This window comes from Pistacia vera, unplaced genomic scaffold (genome assembly GCF_008641045.1).
Source record: "Pistacia vera cultivar Batoury unplaced genomic scaffold, PisVer_v2 Contig591, whole genome shotgun sequence".
Taxonomy (NCBI): Eukaryota; Viridiplantae; Streptophyta; class Magnoliopsida; order Sapindales; family Anacardiaceae; genus Pistacia; species Pistacia vera.
The window spans coordinates 495,281-510,419 of record NW_022196436.1 but is presented as its reverse complement, the minus strand read 5'-3'; the positions used below and the strand labels follow the sequence as shown (position 1 = coordinate 510,419).

General features: G+C 35.0%; 3 protein-coding genes and 1 pseudogene across 3 annotated transcripts; 1 reads left to right on the top strand and 3 right to left on the bottom strand.

The window, feature by feature from the left end:
• Positions 1 to 972: 972 nt before the first annotated feature.
• On the top strand, positions 973 to 4,771 carry LOC116109955 (probable 1-deoxy-D-xylulose-5-phosphate synthase, chloroplastic). The gene is made up of 10 exons (XM_031396195.1): positions 973 to 1,113; positions 1,349 to 1,477; positions 1,592 to 1,756; positions 1,937 to 2,087; positions 2,493 to 2,764; positions 2,865 to 3,138; positions 3,265 to 3,572; positions 3,685 to 3,966; positions 4,047 to 4,331; positions 4,432 to 4,771. The coding sequence occupies exons 1-10, from the start codon at positions 973 to 975 to the stop codon at positions 4,588 to 4,590; spliced, it is 2,166 nt and encodes a 721-aa protein (XP_031252055.1). The 3' UTR covers positions 4,591 to 4,771.
• Positions 4,772 to 7,259: 2,488 nt separating this feature from the next.
• Positions 7,260 to 7,821, bottom strand: LOC116109922 (heavy metal-associated isoprenylated plant protein 19-like). The gene is made up of 3 exons (XM_031396156.1): positions 7,789 to 7,821; positions 7,622 to 7,703; positions 7,260 to 7,540 (listed from the first exon to the last, which is right to left on the bottom strand). Exons 1-3 carry the CDS (start codon positions 7,819 to 7,821, stop codon positions 7,260 to 7,262), a joined length of 396 nt encoding a protein of 131 aa, XP_031252016.1.
• A 503-nt stretch (positions 7,822 to 8,324) lies between these two features.
• Positions 8,325 to 9,865, bottom strand: LOC116109920 (peroxidase 24-like). Its single transcript, XM_031396154.1, has 4 exons — positions 9,641 to 9,865; positions 9,251 to 9,475; positions 9,003 to 9,168; positions 8,325 to 8,895 (listed from the first exon to the last, which is right to left on the bottom strand). The coding sequence occupies exons 1-4, from the start codon at positions 9,863 to 9,865 to the stop codon at positions 8,495 to 8,497; spliced, it is 1,017 nt and encodes a 338-aa protein (XP_031252014.1). The 3' UTR covers positions 8,325 to 8,494.
• Positions 9,866 to 14,252: 4,387 nt separating this feature from the next.
• Positions 14,253 to 14,928, bottom strand: LOC116109934 (annotated as a pseudogene).
• Positions 14,929 to 15,139: the final 211 nt, after the last annotated feature.

The window sequence follows — 15,139 nt, the reverse complement described above, 5'->3', positions numbered from 1 at the left end:
ATAGTGGTGGTGAAAAGACAGCAATTTTTTTAAGCTTGTTGAGGACATGGGAAATTATTAAATTATGCTGTAATTTTGTTCTTAATATAATTATATTTGGTAAGTAAGCTGTAGATCTAATCCTAACAAGGATCGCATGTATCAAAACGTGTTTCACCAAACCAAACTACTTGAATCTTTAATTTTAGGTGCAAAATCAATCTTCAGAAATTAAATTATACACACTAAAACCCACCGTGTCCTCAAGAGGACCATAACTTTGGAGAAATACTTCTGCTTTTCTGTTAATCTAAAGCCACTACCCTATTCTATTTTCAACTTGGCCATCCAACATAATTGTTAATTCTCATCCATCCATAATAAGCAAAGCAAAGGTGTAACGTGGTCTCCTTCTCGGCCAGAAATTTGGTCAAAATGACTAAACCAATCATAGAGAAGGAGTAGAGGATTATCGTATGCTCAGCAGTGTCAGATTCTACACAATATTTGAGTCTTTTAGATATCGCATATCTATCTACGAAGCGATCTATCCATTTGTGATTTTTGATGACGTGGTCCAATCAGATGCCACCCTGCCACTTAGTTCCTGTGACATTTGTGCAGGCGGCAGGCCTAGCTGGGGAGAATGGTAAGAAAATAAATAAGAAAGACAATAGTGTTTCTGTTAACGCACTCACTTAACTGTATCAACTTTGATATGAACCACACAACACAAAGCGCATTCAGATTTCTGTTTTGTTTTTTATTGCTAATTATTCAATAATCAATGCCCTTAACCTTAATTCTTTCACTGTTCTCACCACTACACACTAATTTACATTGCAAGGACAGCTCCCATTATATTATATATCTCTTTATTGCTTCTCTCTTTCTCTTTAGCATTCTTCACTGCATGTTCATTTTTGTTTCTGGGCTCTTCTTGTTCTGATATTCTTCATCTCCTTCTTTACTGGGTTTATTGCTTTTACTACTATGGCTCTCTCTGCATTCCCATTTCCTTCTCATGTCAACCGTTCAACTCCAACACTTATTGATCCTCATAAATCAACTTCACTGTCTTCTATGTTCTGGGGTGCAGATCTGTGCTGCCAATCTCTGCACAAGCTCAATCAGGTTTGCAACATTAAAGAAGACACTCTTATTATTACATATTTGTTGCTTGGCTGAGTATAAAGACTTTGTCTTTAATTTAGTTTTAGTTTAGTTTGAATAATAACAATAAAAGAAGAGTCCACCGAATACCGATATTCTTTTTCTTTTTACTTAACGTTGATTTTCTTGTCTTGTATTGAAAAATGAAAAATAAAATTCACTGAAAGAAATGGGCTTTTGTTGTGATTTGATACAGGCCAAGAAAAGGCCAGGTGGGATATTTGCATCACTTTCAGAGAGTGGAGAATATCACTCACAAAGACCACCAACACCTCTATTGGACACCGTAAATTATCCAATTCATATGAAAAATCTATCCATCAAGGTACTTAACTGAAACGCTACAAGTCTACAACTAGTCTTCTTTCATGAAAAAACCAACTTCTTCATATCTTTGTGTGATATTTGAGTAAAAATTTGTAATTTTTCATCAATACAGGAGCTGAAACAGCTAGCAGATGAGTTGCGGTCTGATGTTGTATTCAATGTTTCTAAAACTGGGGGTCATTTGGGCTCTAGTCTTGGTGTTGTTGAGCTCACTGTTGCTCTTCATTATGTTTTTAATGCTCCTCAAGACAGGATTCTATGGGATGTTGGTCATCAGGTTCTATTCCAACCTTACTTAGTTTCTTAATCTTCTTCTCTTATTTTTTGGTATCTTTGTGTAGAGAGACTTTTCTTAACTTGGTCAGGATAATTGTTCTGACTTTGATTGTGCGACTATTTTTGCAATCATGGTTAGGAAAATTGTTCTTACTTTGATTGTGTGACTATATTTTTGCAGTCTTACCCTCATAAAATCTTGACTGGGAGAAGAGATAAGATGCATACCATGAGGCAAACAAATGGACTTGCTGGATTCACGAAGCGATCAGAGAGTGAATATGACTGCTTTGGAACTGGCCACAGTTCTACCACTATCTCTGCAGGACTGGGTAATTTTCTATTGGTTTCCATTCCAGGAGCATATAATAATGATTGTTATTTTATATGTGGAGTTATAAAGAAAGAGCTATACTAAATACTTTCCATAAACAATCATTTTCTTCAAGAAGTTTGGCAACTTGTTGATAATAAATTATTTTCCCAGAAATGAAAGCTAAGTGGCTTCGTTTAATATTTATTTTCTTATTAGTGAGAAGTTGTATTTAGAAAAATAAAAATTTTGTTGACATGTCTCATTAATCTCGTAAGTTGCATATCCTTTGAAAGTGACTTCCAAAGATACACAGGACTTTTTTTCTTGGTTTTCAGTTCCAGGTCATTTTAATTATTATGTTTAATAGACATAGTTTTGGTTCAAATTTTAATATATAATCTGAGATCATTTGGATTAACAGGTATGGCTGTGGGCAGGGATCTTAAAGGAAGAAAGAACAATGTAGTTGCTGTTATAGGTGATGGTGCCATGACTGCAGGTCAAGCTTATGAAGCCATGAACAATACTGGTTACCTGGATTCAGACATGATCGTTATTCTTAATGACAACAAGCAGGTTTCTCTTCCTACTGCCAATCTAGATGGGCCGATACCACCTGTAGGAGCTTTGAGCAGTGCTCTCAGTAGGTTGCAATCGAACAGGCCTCTCAGGGAACTCAGAGAGGTTGCCAAGGTAAGTAAATATCATATAGTAGTTAGGGAAAAGAAAGAAAACTTTCATCCTGGAAACAGATGAAACTAGACATGGTTAATTGTGACTGACACTATTGCAGGGAGTTACCAAACAAATAGGTGGACCTATGCATGAACTGGCGGCAAAAGTTGATGAATATGCTCGTGGGATGATCAGCGGTTCTGGATCAACGTTATTTGAAGAGCTTGGACTGTATTATATTGGTCCTGTTGATGGTCACAACATAGATGACCTCATTTCCATTCTCAAAGAGGTTAAGGATACCAAAACAACAGGTCCAGTCCTGATCCATGTTGTCACTGAGAAAGGCCGTGGATATCCATATGCAGAGAGGGCTGCAGACAAGTACCATGGTAAATACTTATTATCTATTAACAGCACTTGAGTACATAGGTCATACTCATACACTATCTTGCTGTATAGCTGCAATTATGTCTTAAAGAAAACAATAATTTAGGCTTTATGTTTTCATTTTGCAGGAGTGGCAAAATTTGATCCGGCAACTGGAAAGCAATTCAAAGGCAGTGTCAATACCCAGTCTTACACAACATATTTTGCAGAGGCTTTGATTGCAGAAGCAGAGGCAGATAAGGATATTGTTGCAATCCATGCTGCAATGGGAGGTGGAACAGGACTAAATCTATTCCTTCGTCGCTTCCCTAATAGATGCTTTGATGTTGGGATAGCAGAACAGCATGCTGTTACTTTTGCTGCAGGTCTGGCCTGTGAAGGCTTAAAACCTTTTTGTGCAATTTATTCATCTTTCATGCAGAGGGCTTATGACCAGGCAAGTGGAGAACTTCTATATCTCTTCAGTTGATATTACGTTACTCTGTGATAGTTGAGGTAAACTCCAGCTTAGCATCTTACTAAAACTCCCTTCTGGATGTCTACCACAGGTAGTGCATGATGTTGACTTGCAGAAGTTGCCTGTAAGATTTGCAATGGACAGAGCTGGACTGGTTGGGGCTGATGGTCCCACACATTGTGGGGCTTTTGATGTTACTTTTATGGCATGCCTTCCAAACATGGTTGTAATGGCTCCTTCTGATGAGGCTGAGCTTTTTCACATGGTTGCCACTGCTGTAGCTATAGATGATCGACCTAGCTGTTTTAGATACCCAAGAGGTAATGGGGTTGGTGTTCAGTTGCCACTGGGAAATAAAGGCGTTCCTCTTGAAGTAAGTTTCAACTAAGTCACTATTTGCTGCTCCTGCAGTTGCAAAAACATATTAACAAATTTCTATTAAACTGCTTGCAGGTTGGAAAAGGCAGGATATTACTTGAAGGCGATAGAGTAGCACTCTTGGGTTATGGAACCGCTGTCCAGAACTGCTTAGCTGCTGCTGCTTTATTGGAACACCACGGTTTACGGTTGACAGTAGCAGATGCTCGATTCTGCAAACCACTGGATCACGCCCTTATTCGTAGTCTGGCAAAATCACACGAAATTTTAATTACCGTAGAGGAAGGATCAATTGGAGGCTTTGGTTCTCATGTTGCTCAGTTCTTGGCCCTTGATGGTCTCCTTGACGGCACAGTGAAGGTATAATCAAATCGGTTGCAGCGTAAGACCATTTTTTTCTAAATTATGTATTGCTTAGCTGTTGAATACTTAATTCTTTTGGTTGAATTATTCTGTGCAGTGGAGGCCACTTGTACTTCCTGATCGGTATATCGACCATGGATCTCCGGCTGACCAGTTAGCTGAAGCTGGTCTCACACCATCTCACATTGCAGCAACAGTTTTTAACATACTAGGACAAACCAGGGACGCTCTGGAGATCATGTCTTTCAAAAGTTAAACAAGAATACATAATTTTTTGCTTGTATTCTACCAGCAATGTACAAAAAGAAGAATGCAAGAGTTTATTTTTCAGCTTCATTAGTGTAAAAATGCTACAAGTTGCTAGTATTAATACAACTAAAGCTCAAGATGTAACAATTCCAGCCTTATTAGAAATGAAATTACTTTCAAAATTCAAAGTCTCTGTACTATGCCAAATTTTCTGTTAGCTGAGCATTCTCTTAGAGAAAGTCTAGATGGATGGAATGGATGACATAAACAAAGAGAGAGAAGAAATTATACTTCATTCATTGCTCCCTTAAATAAACATGGTGGATTATAGTCAACTGAGTTTATCTTTTTAATTGATTCTGGTATTGACTACAGAGTCAACTAAAACATTTCCAACTAGCCGCTAAAATAGTCAACGAAACTCTTGGAGAAACCAACACTCCACGAAATACAGGAAGTGGAAAGTGTTAGGTAATTAGCAAGGGGACCAAAACTCCTATAATTTGATTGGTGTTTAGTGTTATTGATACATCAATCGTTAGTGCAATAAAGAGAGGGCGGTGTAAGAACTGAGCTTGTTTTGTGAAGACCATTAGGTGTCACCAAGCCTAAGTGCCAACACAAGCAAGAAAACAAACCACTTTTATTTCATAAATTCAATCATTCAATGGGCGGTTCAAAAGGAAAATCCCACTTTCAAGTCCAATAAGATTTGCTTTGTTAGTGGGCGTATGTTGATTGGTTAGATTTAGAGAGTTTGTCAACACAATAAGTTTTGATCACTAGTCGGCTTCCACACTAAAGTTTTTGGTCCTATCAAAACACCCCCACTGAATAAAACACTGCCAAATTTAAAGGACTTGACGTGATTAGGAAATAACGCCAAATAGTCTGGCATGAATGCATCTACTTAAAATCTCTTGAATTTGTTTTAGAAGTGTTAGAAGGTGGAGACACTACAACAAGTTTAGGCTTTTCCCAACAAAATAATTTATCACTATAAATATCAAAATTGTGACCATTTCACTAATATGAGGAATTATATTAGTCACCAGATTAGTCACATTAAACTTGTACTCTTAAGTGTATGGTGACGAAAGAGTGTTTGGTCATCATAGCCTAATTATTTATTATGATAATAATAATTTGTCATTGTAAACTAGTTTATTGTGATAAATTATTTGTAACAATAGAATACAATTTTTATCACTATAAGTAATATTTTGTCACAATTGATTTACATTTAAAGACCAAATGATAAGCTTTATGGTGAGAATATAATATATGATGACGAAATTGATTTTGTCAAAATTGTGACAATAATGATTAAATTATATTCTCATAATTTTAATAGTGACCGAAATTTATTTGTCATTAACTTTATTGTGACAATATTTATTTTGTTACATGTTTGTTTATATGATAATATTATTTGTCAAAAATTGCATAGTGAACTAAATAATTTTGTAAAAAAATTTAATAGCATGACAAATAATTTTTAATACAAATAATTTTACATGATAAATTTTTTATTGACAAAATAATATAGTCGTGACAAATATTTTTTGTCATCTCAATATACTTTGTTTCTCTTTCTTTGCATAACCCGTCTTGCATATTTTTCTAGGTAAAAGGTAATTATATAAAGAATAAAAGAATTGAGTCCCAAAAAGAAGAGCCCCACAAAATCAAGTTTCTTAGACAAGCCCAAGCAACCAAGCCAAAGAAAACAAAAAAGGTGACATGGATTTACGTTCCAAAAAAGCCACCAAGCAAGCCTCAAAGAGGACTCTACAAAATGACCGCAACACAAAAACAATGTCGAACTTTGGTGTACAAAGCCAACTGCATATACTATACACAAAAGAACCATCCACCCAAAGAACCCAAATATTCTGCACAACTACTAAAATCCTGCTTATATAAGCAACCAAAATAAAATGAGTTTGTAATTATAGCATGTATTATTAAATATAGTGACTAAAGTTTTTGATGACAAATATGTTTGTCACAATAAATAATTTATTTCAGTACTTAAATTTTGACTTAAATATTTTGTCATTAATACCTCTATTTCAGTATATATTATGACAATTTTTTTAATAATAAATAAATAATTTTTTTTAATAATAAATAAATTCTTTTTGTGACAAAATAATTTATAGTTATAACATGTATAACTAAATATAGTGCCTAAAATGTTTTATGACAAAATATGTTTGTCACAATAAACAATTTACCTAGGTGTTAAAATTTTGCGCCAAAAATTTGTAACGAAATATTATGATAAAAATGTTTTTCTTCACTACATTTATTATGGGTTTCTTTGTTGTGATAAAATATTATGACAATATTTTTTTTAATCACTGTATATTCTCTTTATCATATTTAATGTGATATTTATTTATTTTATCATAATAACTATATTAGTCGTGACAAAATAACATTTAATACAATTGATTTTATCACAATATAATATATTTATTGTAGTGAGAGTTATATAAGATACATATACATAAAGATCATCAAAATGGTCCAACAATAGTATGACAAATACAAAGAAATTTATAATGTAACTGAGTAGAGAGGTTAGTTTTGAAACGTAATCAATACCATGAAATCCAGTGATCGATTAGCCAAGTAATTTGGTCTAAAACCAAATGAGACGTTTTAGTTTTACATAATTAAACAAGCATTTGGATTCTCATCACTGAACATCATCAACACTTCACTCTCTTTACAAAAATCAAACAACCATATCTCACCAACTGGTCGCTTGCCATTATTTCCTTCATCAATCCCAGGTTTTGGCGACCCTTTCTTCTTACTATTATTAACCACAATCTCCACTCTCTTCCCTGTCTTTTTCTTCAGTTTCTTCATCACTTTTTGTGGATCAATCCGCCCCGTAACCACAACTTCGTGCTTCTTCATATTTGTAGAAAATTTCTCAACCCCTTACAAAAAAATATTAATTAATTGTATTATACTATGGTTTACATCATGAAAAAATTGAATTAATGAATTAATGTACGTACCTTTCAACTTGGAAATGGCCTTAGCGACTGTTCTTTCACATGCATTACAATGCATTGATACCTTAAATTCTGCAACAACCAACTATATATATATATATATGTAAAGAAGCAAAGATATATAATCATACTTGTGAATGAGAGTTTAATTAACTTTGAAAAAATCTTACTTCCAGATCTTCATTTTTCTTCTTTTTGGCCATTGGACCTGTTAAAAGGAAGATACTATACAATTACGTAGAATGAAGCAAGTGAAGAGTTCGAGCGATCAGTCGTTTTCCTCACAAAGGGTAGTTTAGAATTTGTAGGCAATAAGAGAGCGGTTAAGGCAGTTATATGTTGAAGACAAATTACGAACAAGAGATCAGTGTTATGTCTGAATGGAACATGAGATGAGATTGTTTTAAACCGCCTATTAAACAGTTACTTCGGATTGAAACTTTGATCGATTTCCACAGTTACCCAAATCAACCATTTCTCAAGTCAAATTAAGTTTCAATTATTCTATTGAACCTCTCTCTCTTCGTAATTGTTAATACTTTTTAATTTAGAATAGAAAAAGGATAAAGAGTTATTGAATCGACAATATTATTAAATATTATATATATATATATTTTTTAATTTTAAGACCTTATTATGAATTAAAAAGATCCCTGGTGACCAATTATTTAATCACAAAGACAACAAAAATTAAAACATACTTTTATTATTTTCAGAAATCATTACTTGTAGCGACATACGATACATTTGCTGTACGTAGCTATACGTAATATTACAATTTATTATTCATCATGCGTACAAAATATTAGTAAACATGTATAAAAAGTCAGCACGTCCGAGGTGACCGATGATGTGAGAAATGGTAGATTCTTATGTTCATTGAGGATTCACCAGGCGACATTGTTTCCTGATTTCTCCAGCATTTCCTGCTCCTATGTTTCCCATCTTCTTCATAGAATCAGAAAAAGCCTTGAAGAAATCTTTTGACTTCTGAAGCTTTTCCACTTTCTTTTCTGCATTTTTATCCGTGAGCAGTGCAGCATCAGATTGCAATAGGCCCTTGTTTTGGAGCAGGATATTGAAGTAATTGCTATCAAATGTGGAGGAACTATTAGGGTCAAATTCAACAGTTGTGGCACGATTATTTGGTGGGCACTGAACTTTTAGGAATTCAGCGTAAGTTGCATTTAGGGAAGGATCGACATCACTGTTTTCGGTAAAGTTGTAAAGCCTATTTGAGAACGTTGCGCAACGAGCAACACCAATGGTATGGGCACCTGCCAGCTCAAGGGCGTTGCATGATTTCAGTTTACACAACTCTTGAATCTTTGTACGTACTTGCATTAAACTTATGAAAGTCTTTAATTAAATTAAATAATTATACCTGATAGAGCAACAAGATCGTCATCGTCAAGACCTTTACTGGCAAATAAATTATGAAGTGTGGTGAAGTTTGAGAATGATGAAGGGATATTGTCTCCAGTGACTTCAGATGCAAGGGAAATATTGCCATCTTTTCTTCCAGTAAGCACAGGCCACAAAGGCTTAAACTGCAATTAAACCATAGTAAACAAATTTTACCTTATGCTTCTTATATAGTTCAAATAATATATAGTTAAGGCCAGGGCATACCGGCGGGATGGAATCAAAATCAAGATAAGGCAAGAAGGAAACAGAATCACGAGCAGCCAAGGCGAGAATATCAGCACAGGAAACAACTGCAGGGCAGAGCTTCTCTATTTCAGTTTTGATTTCATCAATTTCATCATATCCTTGCAGGGTTGTATGAGCTATTGCATCCTTTTCAGCCTTGGTGACATTGTCCACCGCATCCAGCAATATAGAACCATCGCAACCCTGCCATGCATGCCATGTCAAGTTCAAAACAATAAAGTGTTAAGATCAAACTTAAATACTGTTAGATTTGGTAAATCTAAATTATCCATTATCCAATCATGACATTATAAGTTTAGCTGCATGCAATTAATTGGTTCCATGAGGCGATAGGGATGACATATATACCCTAATAAAACAATCATGGAAATGCAGTCTAAGCAGTTTAGCACCCAAAACAGGTCTAGCTTTAAGTTGTCTCCATGTGATGTTCCTCACAAGCTCCTCAGCTTTTGGACAACTTGTCTCGTATTGGTTCTGAATCAACGCCGGCCCTTCTGCATTACAAACCCGAACCACACTAAACACAAGAAGAGAAACCATTAAAATGAATATGCTATTTCTAGACGTCATTTCTGCTGGTTGTAGAATAGAAATCAACAAGAAGGCAAAAGGCACACAATTTGAAGAACGAGAGTGTGCCTTTTATATGCAAGCACATCAACACTCAATGAAAAACCAATTTTTTTATTTTTATTAATCAAGTCAAAGAATAAAAAATCAGCAAGTTGTGTCTAACCATAGCTTGTTTGGGTTTGGTCAAATTAAATACCCACTTGTTTGTTTAATTATTCCTTCCAAACTCAACGGATGATCTCATATCTGATTAGTTTAATGGCTTAGACATTCTTATTCGATGAAGAGATATATACACGAGACTTAAAAAAGGAGGTGAAGGGCGACGACCTTTCCATTTCCATTATTCTTTCATTAATCTAGTACACGATGGCTATAGCCGAAGGAATCGTTTTGAACCACTCCAAATTAATAAATTTACAATAATATTATTCAGCGCATATACTTTAAAATAGATCATTAATTAGAACCAGCGAAAAATTGTGTCTAATATCCAATTTACACGATATATCAATATGGGATGTATAGACCAACCTAGAAATAAAAGAATTTATTAAATTTTAATACAAAGAAATGAAAGAATTTATTTGAATTTAATGTATTTGGCGTCAATATATAAACAAAACAAGTTGTCTAACAGCTGTCTCTTGATAATCAAGCAAGTATCTCATAATAACTTAATGTATTTCGTATGATCTGGCGCCAACTGTAACAGACTTGGGAACGTGGAGCCATGATTCTTATATATATAAGGTTTAACATCGACAGGTCATTGAAATTAAAAAAAAAGAAAAAAGAAAAAAAGTCATACTTTGTTAGCTCTCTAATTCTATATTAATCCCACGTGCCATGTAGGGTGATGTTGGACTGGTCGTGGCTGATGCAAATATGCAATGTTTAATTTTCAGGCATCGATGGAGGCCACTGAACTCTATTGCATATTTTCAGTAGTATTTCTAAATTATATCTCTTGCTAGCTGTTCTGTTATGTAAACTCATCATTTTGCATTGTATACATATACATATGCCAAAAGTTATTGTGGTTTTGAGAACTCTTACTAAATATATCTCATAATCTTTCATGTAAAACAGGTAGATTAGATGTTTGAGCTAGATCAAATATCAGTATTAATAGAAAGGACCTAAATTAATGAAGCACTCAGTATATTGACTACAAATGTTAATCAACTACAAGACGAGCGATGCAATTAACCTTCAACCTTTAATTAATTTGTACAACAATTAAACAACGATAAATCACGAACCAGTTTGGCATTTCGTTCATCAATCACAGGTTTTAGCGACTGTTTTTCCTTATTATTATCAACCTTCAACCTTCAATCTTCACTCAATCTCTTCCCTAGGTTTTTTGTAAAATTTCTTCAATATTGTAAGTATTTTTGTCAAATTATGAATTCAGTGTGGTGATACTGATTTTTTATGTCATAACATCACTTTGTTAATGCACAATCATTTAATATTTTTATAGGCGTCATGACACTAAGTGTTCATGTGATGACACTCGCCTAGCCAGATTTCCTTTATACATGTCTCGTCTCTATTTGATGTTAGAATTTTATCCTTATCTAAGATATGTGTAAATGGTCCTTGTACCCTTGTAATTAGCTCATTAGGTGTACTAGAAAATTTGTTTTGCTTAATTTATATTGGTCCCTAGAAAGTTTGGTGAAAACTTTCTCAAAATGGCTAAACACAAAAAGTTCTTTTTGGTTGGTACTCCCATGCAATAGACCATGGGGGACAGTGATGCGAGTGGCGATGGTACTCCCTTGCTCGGCTCAAGTTCGTGTTCTTTTGGGTTTGCACCACCTTTTAAGCCTTTCCGATTGGAGGTGCCCCGCCTTGATGGCACAGATCCACACGGCTAGATGTTTAAAGCCGAGCAATTCTTTGATTACCATAATATCCATACCAAGCAATAGTTAACGATCTTTTCCTTCCACATGGATGGGTCCGCTCTCTCACGGTATCGCTGTATGCATTCCAATAGACATATCCGTTCTTGGAGTTCTTTCCTGCAGGGTTTAGATGTTCGTTTTGGGCCTTCGAAATTTCTCAATTACTAGTGGCAGTTGGCCAAACTGACTCAAGTAGGTTTTGTAGTCGCTTATTAAACAGAATATGAGTAACTCTTTAATCAAGTTTCTAGCCTTCCAGCTAAGTTCCTTCTAAGTTGCTTCATATCAGGGCTCAAATCGAAAATCCGAAAGGAGGTGCAAACCTTTCGGCCTCATACCCTCAGCCACACCATGAGTCTTGCCCATTTGTAAGAGGACAAGCTATAGGATCTACACCTATACTTGCAATCTGTTGGTCCCATATCTTGGGATCCTAATAAATCAGCTCCTAATGTTCCTTCAGCATAGCAGGCCCTTTTGCCAACACCACACCAATCGGGTTCCTTGCCTGTTAAGAGACTCACAGCGGCACAAATGCTAGAAAGGCACAACAAAGGTTTTTGCTATAATTGCAATGAGCACTTTCAACCTAGGCATTGCTGCAAGGCCAATTTCTTTCTCTTGCTAATGGAGGAGGATGATGATGAGCACGAGGATGAAGATGAGCATGAGGATGAACCACGATAACTGTTGTTGATGGTGTTGCACCTTGCAACCTTGAGGATAAGGTTAAGCTAGAGGAGAAGGCAATGTTATGATTATTTTAGAATTAGGATAGAATTAAAATAATTAGGGTAAATCCTTTTATAATTGTGCTATTATCTAATTAGAATATCTCTTGAATTAAGCAATTAGATTTGAATTAGGCAATTAGAGTCTTTTTAGAATTAGAATAATGTGTAAGGCTATATAAAGCCTAAAACAATTCGGGTTTGGCAAGTAATAATCAATAAAGTTCTCTTCCCTTAAACTCTTAATTCTCATTCTTCTTGGTGGTTCTGTTTCCTCATATAAAGCAGAAACACTATCCTAACATATTCTTTGAGGTTTCTTTTGTTTTGAATCAGGTTTCATACGCTTGGTAGGTTTACAAATACCTTTGTTATACTTTGTTTTATTCATGACTGAAATGTTGTTTCTTGCTAATGCTTGACAGAGTTTCAAGCTTTTGGAGCTAAAGTGCATCTTCGATATTGAACCTTGAGAGGAGCTTAAGGCTGACCAGGTGGTCTTGTGAATTGAAGCTAGATGTGGTAGTTTGAAGTTAAACCAAAGGGTGAAGTTTGAAGTGTTGATATAACAGGAAGTGTTTTTCAATTGATGCTTAACTTGGACTCTGTAATTGAACCATAAATGTTTATCATAGTGGATTAGCTTTCTTTGAACTTGCTCCCATGGATGTAGATAGGTTTCCGAACCATGTAAATTTGCTTTGCATGCTTTACAATATGTCATGCATGTTTTTGTTTGTGTTGATGATGAATGAGCAACCATTAAGAACAAAATGAACAAGATTAATCCATTCGGCATAAGTTTAATCAACTTGGTAAAGTGATTAAAACTTTCAAACACTTTCTGTGGATCAATCCTCCCCGTTACTGCATCTTTGTGGCGCTTGTTTAATTTGTGCTTGATTTAACTAATCTTTTATTTTGTTAGAGGATTGGTTGTCACTTCCTTGATATGTACCTATAATAATTTTAATCAATTTCTCATTTATCAGCTGATGGAAATATGATAATTAATTCAAAATGCTAACATTAATTAATTAAAAAAAGAAAGTCATAATATTACAACTAGTGTGGGGAGGGCTTTGGATTTTTCAAATTAAGTGGGGGACTAGGATTTTTCGTAAAACCTGAGGGGAGGTGGTGGTAGATTGCTCTGTGAACATTTAACAAACGGATGGACAGTTTTTCATTAGAGGATAAGTATCACATGTAAAAGACCATAAAGAGGGGAGAGTTTTGCTTTTTAGTTACTAATTAATTGATTAGGATGTTAAGAGAAATTAATATTTTCTTTTTTAAGATATCATAATACTTAAGGTGGTTGTGATGCGTATATTAACATATATATATATTTTTTTTTGGAAAAGATAAACTATACAGAAACTAGGGGCATACAGAAGAGATCTAAAGAAGACTAAAAACATACGTAACTATCTTTTTGGATAAAAGAATGGGAAAAAAGGCCCAAAAGGGAGCACGCGGGCTCCAAACCAAGGGGGAGAAGAGCAGAGGTGTCCTAACGGAGCTCACAGGCTCAAACCAAACAGAGAAGAGAAAATGGGAATAGGCGCCTGACAAGAGTACACAAGCACAGAACAAACAATATATTTGCTGTAGCTATACGTAACATTTAAAATTTATCATTTCTCATGCATATAGAACTTTCATAAACATAAACAAAAAAGTCAGTCCAAAGTGATCGATTGATGTGGGATATGTTATAGCTTCTTATTTTCATTGAGGATTCACTGGGCCACATTTTTTCCTGATTTCTCCTGCATTTTCAGCTCCAGTGCTTCCCAACTTCTTAATAGAATCAGCAAAAGCCTTGAAGAAACCTTTTGACTTCTAAAACTTTTTCACTTTCTTTTCTGTGTTTTTATCATTGAGCAGTGCGACATCAAATTGCAATAGGCCCTTGTTCTGGAGCAGAATATTGAAGTAATTGCCATCAAATGAGGAGGTACTTTTAGGATCAAGTTCTACAGTTGTGGCAGGATTAGTTGGAATGGGTGGGCATTGATCTTTTAGGGTTTTAGCTTAAGCTTCATCTAAGGAAGGATCAGTATCGCCGTTATTGGTGAACTTGTAAAGCCCATTTGAGAATGTTCCACACCGAGCAACACCAATGGTATGGCCACCTACCCTTATTTCAGTTCACAAAACTCTTGAATCTTTGTACGTTCTTGCATTGTGTTATTGATGGAACTCAAATAAAAGCATATGACATTAAGTTTGTAAATTAAATAATTATACCTGATAGAGCCACAAGATCGTCATCGTTAAGACCTTTATTGGCAAATAGTTTCTGAAGTGTGATGTAGTTTGAGAATGGTGAAGGGAGGTTTCCATTGGCTTCAGATACAGGGAAAAGATTGCCATCTTTTCTTCTAGTAAGCACTTCCCACATGGGCTTAAACTTCAAAAAATTAAAACATTATTTGCTTAACTTAAGCCTTAAGCTGTAGTTAAATAGACCGTCAATATGTGTAGCTCTCCCTTGATAATCAAGCGGCCAAGGCATGTGTAACTAGGTAACGATTAACGACCACAATACATTATCTAGATTTGTTTATGACGGGTTTTAAATGAAGGTTATTATCTAGATGTGTTTACAAGGG